General features: G+C 40.2%; 2 protein-coding genes across 2 annotated transcripts; one reads left to right on the top strand and one right to left on the bottom strand.

The window, feature by feature from the left end:
* Nucleotides 1-1571: 1571 nt before the first annotated feature.
* Nucleotides 1572-5154, bottom strand: LOC117748128 (GTPase IMAP family member 7-like). Its single transcript, XM_034557759.1, has 3 exons — nt 5023-5154; nt 3707-3811; nt 1572-2832 (listed from the first exon to the last, which is right to left on the bottom strand). Exons 1-3 carry the CDS (start codon nt 5152-5154, stop codon nt 1999-2001), a joined length of 1071 nt encoding a protein of 356 aa, XP_034413650.1. The 3' UTR covers nt 1572-1998.
* An 857-nt stretch (nt 5155-6011) lies between these two features.
* LOC117747645 (GTPase IMAP family member 7-like) lies at nt 6012-8080 on the top strand. The gene is made up of 2 exons (XM_034557046.1): nt 6012-6153; nt 7031-8080. Coding segments are annotated over exons 1-2 (846 nt in total). The 5' UTR covers nt 6012-6152; the 3' UTR covers nt 7876-8080.
* The last annotated feature ends 1625 nt before the right edge of the window (nt 8081-9705 follow it).

Here is a 9705-nt window from a genome sequence, read left to right as displayed (position 1 = left end):
TGGCGGATGTTTTAGGATACACTGAGCACCTATCTCCTCTTCTCTCTCTCCTTATGGATGAATTTACATCTCTCCATTGCACCTTATTAACTCTGCTTCCTCCCCGGAGTCGTTGTGACTTTACGTTTCATCGGGTCCAATGGACCTGGCTACGTCTGAAGCTGGTCCTGGGTCCTTGCCCCTGCTTCCTGCATCCAGCCTCTGGCCTGGACCTGGCATCCTTCCCAATGGCCCTGCCTCCTTCTCTGTGCCTCCTGCCTCAAAAGCCGACCTCATTGGTTTTTTCATAAACCTGACTGGTGAAGTTTGCAAATTTGTCCTTTTGCAATACCGTGTACTTTGAATAAAAATAAATGGACGTCAGCAAACTGATTGACAGCCTTTAGTTGTGCAAACAGACATTTAACACCGCAGTGTCCTCATAAGTCAAAGAGGAAGTGTACTTTGAAGAGCCAGATTAAGGAAGCAAGGGAGTTTACGGGACTCATTCACAACCAAACAGTACCAGGTCTTATAGCATTAGCTGCTGTTCATTGTTGCTGTTCAGTGGTGGCAGGTCTCATGTACGTTTAAAGAAAGATGGCGGCGAAACCCTCAGAGATGAGCAAGTCTGGACTTTGGTTGGAACGTACAGAATACAAACCAGTTTTATTTTATTTTTTTGTGATTAAAGGAAGATAAACGGTTACATTGAGTCAACAAAGAAGCACATGTGATTACATATTGACACATGAAAGAAAAACACATTAAGGCTGTTATGCAATTATTAAACACTACATAGTATCAGATTATATGTTACATTACATTACATTACATGTCATTTAGCTGACGCTTTTATCCAAAGCGACTTACAATAAGTGCATTAAACCATGAGTCCAAACTCAGAACAACAAGAATCAAGCAAGTACAATTTCTTCAATAAAGTTAAACTACAAAGTACTAGCCGTAAGTGCCATTTAAGTGCTACTTAAGTGCTATCGGTAAGGGACATTTAAGTGCTACTACGGCATTTAAGTGCTACCTATTCAAGGTATAGTCGAAAAAGATGTGTTTTTAGTTTGCGACGGAAGATGTAGAGACTTTCTGCTGTCCTGATGTCAATGGGAAGCTCGTTCCACCAATGAGGAGCCAGCACAGCAAACAGTCGTGATTTTGTTGAGTGTTTAGCTCGAAGTGAAGGAGCTACGAGCCGATTGGCAGAAGCCGAGCGAAGTGAACGGGCTGGGGTGTGAGGTTAGACCATGTCCTGGATGTAGACCGGACCCGATCTGTTCGCAGCACGGTACGCAAGTACCAATGTTTTGAAGCGGATGCGGGCGGCCACCGGTAACCAGTGAAGGTCACGGAGGAGCGGAGTAGTGTGGGTAAGTTTAGGAAGGTTGAAGACCAGTCGAGCAGCTGCATTCTGGATGAGCTGTAGAGGTCGAATGGCATTAGCAGGTAGACCTGCCAGGAGGGAGTTGCAATAGTCCAGCCGTGAGATGACCAGAGCCTGGACCAGAACCTGTGCCGCCTTCTGAGTGAGAAGAGGTCGTATTCTCCTGATGTTGTACAGCATGTATCTACAGGAGCGTGTTATTGCGGTAATGTTGGCAGTCAGGGAGAGTTGACTGTCGAGCGTCACACCGAGGTTCCTGGCAGTCGGAGTCGGAACCAGCACTGAGTTGTTGTGAACAATATAGTGATATATGACACACTCTAAGCACAATAAAAAGAAAGACATTGTAAATCATCAAAGAGAAATACACTTAAATCAGGATAAATCATATGAATAAAAAGTAAATTACACTTTAAGATCACACTTCCTATGGTTGTAGTTTTCAAAAGCCATGTTTCATATTAGTAAATAAAACCCAATAAGACAGGGTTAGGGTTTGTTGCTGCTTCGCCTGGTGAGTTTGCTCCCTCAGATGCATTGTGTCCTTTAATAGCTCCTTGCATCGCTCCTCCTAGAGCAGCACCAACTGCCCTTCCCACTGTGATTTTTGTCATTGCAGCTTATCCTTTTAAAGCTTTGATAACGGCTTTCCCCATCAATGCTAGACCAAAAAAAGCTCCCAACAATACAAATGATAAGAAACCAGACACTTTGTTCCAAAGCCACGTAAATACGTTCTCTTTAGCCTCCTCTCTGATCTCTCCCTCTGACTTGTTTCCTGCTGTCTGTTTAATGAGTTGCATCTCCTGCATTATTCTTTCCTCCACTGCTTGTAGCATCTCATTGGTGTAGCATCTTCCTTCGTTTTCCTCAACCATCTTATCTATGGTCTTGAGGAGCTCCTTCACCTGGACCTGGTTGTTCCTGTATTCATCCTGCTGGTTGTTCTTCCAGTATTTATTATCAATGACGTGGCAGCGGCCTCCACACTTTGTCACCAGATCACTCACAAGCTTATTATCATGGATGAATTCCTTAATGGTCTCTCCTTCAGGGAGTTGGTCACCATGAGTAAAGAGGACTGTTGCATACTTGAAAACTTCTTCAGAAAAGTATTGATGTATTTCAATGATGGCAGCCTGCTCGTGCTTTGTGAATCTCTCCACTTTGAGCACAATGAGAAAGGCATGAGGCCCAGGAGCGAACTCTGTGCTGCACCTCACTATATCAGACTTCAGCTCCTCCTCAGATCGATCTGTGTCGAAGACACCAGGAGTGTCAATCAAAGTGATGTTTCCTCCATTGACAGATTTAGTTACTGCTTGACATTTTTTGGTTTCAGAGTTCACAGTGTGTCCGATCGTGAACCCTTGTCCTCCAAATATGGTGTTAGCCACGCTGCTTTTCCCAACTCCAGTTTTTCCCAGGACGGCAATTCTCGTGCTGTTTAACACTGAAAGAGAATAATAACAACAAAAAACCTTGTTGGTCAGAATAGCTGCACTAAATAAATATTAAATAGCTGCATCAGCATAATAAGAGCATAGAGAATAGTGTCAATACTTTAAAAAAGCCTGACGTTCATCATTTTATATATATATAATGTATTCTAAAAGTACAAATCACTGTTCATAATATAAGTAAATCTATTGTGGTGTTTTGTCAACAGGTCAAAAAAGAGATGATGAAGTTTATGACCTCGCTCCAGAAACGTTTTACATATAATATATTTTATATATAATTAAAATATTCAACATGACTATTTTCTATCTTTTTGTAAGATATTTAACTCAAATTTTAGTGTCCTCTAATTCTCTAAACGTACAATATAAAGCTTTCTGCTGCTTGAGGTCTCAATAACAGGTGGAGTCTGGTGACGTCATGAAGCACCGTGGGATCATGGGAGTTGTAGTCTTCACCACCATTGCAGTCAACTTCTCCGCGGAGGTCTCCTCCTCTCAGAAAGCAACAGACCCGGTCATGAACACCGGAAGAGACTCTGAATGAAGCAGCTTCATGTTTAAAATCGGTGTTTCTCCGACGCTGATCTGAGACCAGCTGCAGCTGTCGTTTGATGACACGTGTTTCTCTGATAACGGGCCCGCAGCAAAGTGATGACGCTCCCTCTCTTTATTCACTCTCTACCTCACTCGACCATCGTCTCTCTCTCTCTCAACCGGAAAAGAGGGGTACAGTTTGAACGCGGTGTTAACAAACATGAACTATTTTACTTTGTGATCATTGATAAAAGTTTCACGTCTAGAAACAATTATTTGTCTTTCAAGATGGTGTTTAAAAAAAATATTTTTTACAAGAATGCCATAATTAGTTTATGTTTTTAGAAGTGAAATCAGGTAAAGAGTCAAATGTTTCAACCAGTCGACGAGCTCCGTGTCTCTTTCCTCTTGTGGGCCTCTGCTGTGCCTTAAGATTCTCTTTCACTTACTGCAAGGGCGTGTGTGTGTGCGTCTGTGTGTGTGTGTGCGCGTGTACGTGAGTGCATGTGGTGCACTCGTGGTTCGGGGCTACTTCCTAGAGTCCTAAAAAGTAGGATGGGAGCCAGAGCCTTCAGTTACCAAGCTCCTCTTTTATGGAACCAGCTTCCACTTTCAGTCCGGGAGGCAGACACAGTCACCTCATTCAAGAATAGACTTAAGACTTTCCTGTTTGATAGTGCTTATAGTTAGGGCTGAATCAGGTTTGCCCTGGTCGAGCCCCTTGATATGCTGCTATAGGCTTATAGGCTGCTGGCGGATGTTTTAGGATACACTGAGCACCTATCTCCTCTTCTCTCTCTCCTTATGGATGAATTTACATCTCTCCATAGCACCTTATTAACTCTGCTTCCTCCCCGGAGTCGTTGTGACTTCACGTCTCATAGGGTCCATTGGACCTGGAGGTGTCTGATGCCTGGTGAGCCGGCCTCCTGCGTTGGCCCTGCTGTTGCACTCCGCCCCCCCTCCTCTCTACCTCCTTCTGTTTCATGGATTGGAGTTCCATTCATACATTGTCATATTCATGTAATGTGTTTATGTAACTTTGTAAATGCTGTTCATTCTGTACACATGACATCTATTGCTTCTGTCCATCCGGGGAGAGGGATCCTCCTCTGTTGCTCTCCTGAAGGTTTCTTCCCTTTTTTCCCTGTCAAAGGTTATTTTTGGGGAGTTTTTCCTGATTCGATGTGAGGTCCTGGGACAGGGATGTCGTATGTGTACAGATTGTAAAGCCCTCTGAGGCAAATTTGTAATTTGTGATATTGGGCTATACAAAATAAACTGAATTGAATTGAATTGAACCTCTAATGTGAACAATGTCAAAGTCATCCATCAATGCTGTTAAAAAAATCCAATGAAGTCAACACACTGGAACAGCGGAAGAGGTTTTAGTTTTTTTGAGGGAGAATGAATGCATTTACTGTATTTGAGACACACGGCCCCCTGGTTGCGCCTGTGTTACACCATCACTTCGTATTCGGAAGCTGCAAAAAGGTAAAACAGGAAACATTACCGCAGTCAGGTTTTGTAGGAGAGTCAGAGAACTGTCACTCTGCAATTTCCTCTTTATTGAGATCGTAAAACACATTAAAGAGAGTTGTCAAACATGTGTGGTCATTAGTGCAGTTAGAAATGCACGACTCCTACTTCCGTTTCAGACAGAGGGACTTTCCACCTCAAGTTTAAGCAGAAACGCCTCCACTTCCCGTAAACCCTCCTCAGGTCACAGCTCGGACACGTGATCAGGTCACCAGCGTCGACGTTGCCGTTTCTCACCATTTGGACGTTTTGTTTGACATTTCCTCAAAACACTAGGTTTTAATTAGCTCACAGACAACAACAAAAAGCACGTTGATAATATTAAGCAAATATATGTGATATCCACGTGGCATGCTTTTGATAAATAGAACTGTAATTGGAAACTTGGAAAAGTGAGCACGTCTTCATTATGGGCTGCTCAGACGCGTGCATGCATCATTAAGTTAGGGCGACAAGAAAGAGCAGAAAAAAAGCATAATTGTCTACTTTTATGTCAAAAATAGCACCAAAGGAGGATTTTTCAACGATAAACTGCATCTACATGCATCAAACTGTGCTTGAATTTATTGTGACTGAAGTAAATAAGTGAACTCTTGGTTCACCTGATAGTCTTGAAGGTGTTATTGGAAATGTTAACTTTTGACATTTTGTCTTTTCTTTTACTTAATTATTTACATGATTGATCTTTGTAACCATTTATCTTCCTTTCATTGCACATAACAAATAAAACTGGTTTGTATTCTGTACATTCCAACCAAAGTCCAGACTCCATCTCTGAGGGTGCCTTATGGGGTCCGATCAGTCTCAGTAATTGCAAATGCACACAGAGAGACTTACAAATATACACAAAGATGCGCACAGAACAATTCACAAATATATTCGATTTACAAATGCACACAAAAGGATTTACAAATAAATTAGACTCACAAATGCACGCAGAGCGATTCACAAATACTGTTCCAGAGTGTGTTTTTTTTTTTAAATAATTGAAATCTGTGGAAAATATTATTTAAACGAATAAAGTTTTTACTTGGTAAAGTCAACTCCGCTCCCCCACCACGCACACACACAGACACACACACACACACAGACACACAGACACACACACACACACACGCCCTTACAGTAGATGAAAGTGAAACTTAAGTAACAGCAGAAGACCACAAGAGAAAAGAGACACGGAGCTCGTCGACTGGTTGGAACATTTTACTCTTTACGTTGATTTCTCTTCTAAAAACAGTAAGTTAAAGTTACTTCTTCCAGTTGTTATTATCTATTAATTATGCTCACTGAACATTACTTTATGAAATAACATATTATGAAAAGTTATAAACTAATTATGACATGCATGTAGTACTTGTTGAAGATATGGAAGAGTGTGTTAAAACATTTGTTTATAAAAACCACCATCTTGAAAAAAAAACTACTGAATAATCACAAAGTAAAAGAGTTCATGTTCGTTAACACAGAGAGAGAGAGAGAGAGAGAGAGAGAGAGAGAGAGAGAGAGAGAGAGAGAGAGGGAGAGAGAGAGAGAGAGAGAGAGAGAGAGAGAGAGAGGGGGAGAGAGAGAGAGAGAGAGAGAGAGAGAGAGACGATGGTCGAGTGAGGCAGAGAGTCTCTTCCGGTGTTCATGACCACGTCTGTTGGTGGTGAAGACTACAACTCCCATGATTCCACGGTGCTTCATGACGTCACCAGACTCCACCTGTTATTGAGACCTCAAGCAGAAAAAAGCTTTATATTGTACGTTTAAAGAATTAGAGGACACTAAAATATGAGTTAAATATCTTACAAAAAGATGGGGAATAGAAATGTTGAATATTAGTATATATATAAAATATATTATATGTAAAACGTTTCTGGAGCGAGGTCATAAACTTCATCATCTCTTTTTTGACCTGTTTACAAAACACCACAATAGATTTACTTATATTATGAACAGTGATTTGTACTTTTAGAATACATTATATATATATAAAATGATGAATGTTGGACTTTTTTAAAATATTGACACTATTCTCTGTGCTCTTATTATGCTGATGCAGCTATTTAATATTTATTTAATGCCGCTATTCTGACCAACAAGGTTTTTTGTTGTTATTATTCACTTTCAGTGTCAAACAGCAAGAGAATTGCCGTCCTGGGAAAAACTGGAGTTGGGAAAAGCAGCGTGGCTAACACCATATTTGGAGAGCAACGGTTCAAGATCGGACACACTGTGAACTCTGAAACCCAAAAATGTCAAGCAGTAACTAAATCTGTCAATGGAGGAAACATCACTTTGATTGACACTCCTGGTGTCTTCGACACAGATCGATCTGAGGAGGAGCTGAAGTCTGAAATAGTGAGGTGCATCACAGAGTTCGCTCCTGGGCCTCATGCCTTTCTCATTGTGCTCAAAGTGGAGAGATTCACCGAGCAGGAGCAGGCTGTCGTCGCTAAAATAGATCAATACTTTTCTGAAGAATTTTTCAAGTATGCAACAGTCCTCTTTACTCATGGTGACCAGCTCCCTGAAGGAGAGACCATTGAGGACTTTGTCCGTCATAATAAGCATGTGAGGGATCTGGTGAGAAAGTGTGGAGGCCGCTGCCACGTCATTGATAATAAATACTGGAAGAACAACCAGCAGGATGAATACAGGAACAACCAGTTCCAGGTGAAGGAGCTCCTCAAGACAATAGATGAGATGGTTGAGGAAAACGAAGGAAGATGCTACACCAATGAGATGCTACAAGCAGTGGAGGAAAGAATAAGGCAGCAGGAGCAACTCATTAAACAGACAGCAGGAAACAAGTCAGAGGGAGAGATCAGAGAGGAGGCGAAAGACAACACATTTAAGGAGCTTTGTATCGATTTGGCAACTGTTACAGCAGTTGTATTGTTGGGAGCTGTTTTTGGTGTAGAATGTTTAGCGATAGCGGTAGAGTTTGCCCTCGCCAGAAGAGGAAATACATAATTGCTCTAACAGTAACATCTGTAGTGTGAGCGGTGGCAGGAGGTCTGCAGGATATTGTGCAGCTGAGGGAGCAGACGCACTATTGGAAGCAGCAGAGAGGTCAGCGAAGGTCATCATTGATGGAAGCAAATCTACTGCGGACGTAAAACATTGTTTGAGTTAAACGACAGAGTTTAAACCTGTAATGAGCAAAAACTCTTGGAGAGTTAGTTAAAAAGTCACATCTCCCAATAAATTGCATGAAAATCTTTTTCTAAACAATATTTAACCACTGAGATTATTATGTTTAATCATAAGTAATATGTATGATGTCTTATAATGTAATTTACGTCATTTAAGTTTTATTCTCTTTGATGATTTACACTTTCTTTTTATTGAGCTAAGATTGTTTTGGTCTCATATATCAATATATTCTTCACATATAATCTCATATTATTTTGTCTCAATTTAATGATGACAACCTTATTGTGCTTTTCTTTCATGTATCAATATGTAATCACATGTTTTTTGTTGATTGAATGGTAAGAAGAAGTAAATAAGTGAACTCTTGGTTCACTTATTTCTTGAAGGTCTTATTGGAAATGTAAACTTTTGACATTTTGTCTTTTCTTTTACTTCTTTACTTTAATTATTTACTTTGTTCATCTTTGTAACCATTTATCTTCCTTTTATTGCACAAAACAAATAAAACTGGTTTGTATTCTGTACATTCCAACCAAAGTCCAGACTCCATCTTGCAAATGCACACAGAGAGACTCACAAATACAAAAACAAAGATGCGCACAGAACAATTCACAAATAAATAAAACTCACAAATGCACGCAGAGACTCACAAATACATTACAATGCACACATAAATAAATTACGATTTATCTGGACTCTATATTTTGTAACAGATTATTTTTCCGTTATTGAAAAAGGTGCGTGTTTCTTGTGTTCACACTCTGGACCACGTCTGTTCCTGATAAAACCTAGTTTTTAAAAAGCTTCTTTAGCCTCTATATGGAGTTCAGACACATATTCATTCCATCCTGGCATAAGATTATGTTGTTTAGCCCTTTTTTTGCAAAATGATTTACTCACAAAATAACTTATAAAAGCGAGCCTATGAAGGGATTCATCCTCGTTTCGGATACTTCCATAAGGTGTGTAAACATTTACAATTACAAAAAACATTCTTATTATGTACAACTTGAATTGCTATGCACCAGTCCACCTCTAGCCTAATCACACTGATCAGTGGATCATATGTTTTATGCCACAGAATGGCCAAAAGATGTGGCTCATACATTTCGCCTCCCTCATTTTGAAGGAGCTAAACCGACTTGAAGCTGTGTCTATCTTTTCGTCAGCGCTGGAATTCTCTTTTAAATAACTTCCTGGTATATTTGACAATGTCATGTTGATTGGTCAGGTTTTCAAAACAGTATTTCCATTTATTAAATATGACAGACACATAATAAAGAACATGGAAATAATATATTAACAACCAAATGAACAATTTACGTAACTATTTAGAATTAACTATTAAAACATCAACAACCAAACATTTCAGTCAGTCATTAATTAAGTGTTTTTTGTTGTTGTTTATGTCCATGATTTCTTCCCTTATATAAACATCCATCCTTTTCCCATCTGGCCTGCAACGCCGTCTCCTCCAGGTTTTTTTGCCCAGAGCCAGCAGACTGAAAAGAAATGTAAAAATTAACATTAATGTGTCCGTCACGTCAGAACACTCGATATGCGGAATTGTGTAGCGAATACACTCACCAGTTTTGTCTTTATAGCTTGTGTGTTTTCCCACCAGCACTGGTTCCAACAATACCAGTA

Source organism: Cyclopterus lumpus, chromosome 18, assembly GCF_009769545.1.
Source record: "Cyclopterus lumpus isolate fCycLum1 chromosome 18, fCycLum1.pri, whole genome shotgun sequence".
Taxonomy (NCBI): domain Eukaryota; kingdom Metazoa; phylum Chordata; class Actinopteri; order Perciformes; family Cyclopteridae; genus Cyclopterus; species Cyclopterus lumpus.
Note: the sequence above shows the minus strand (reverse complement) of the source record. Positions and strands in the feature narration are given on the sequence as shown.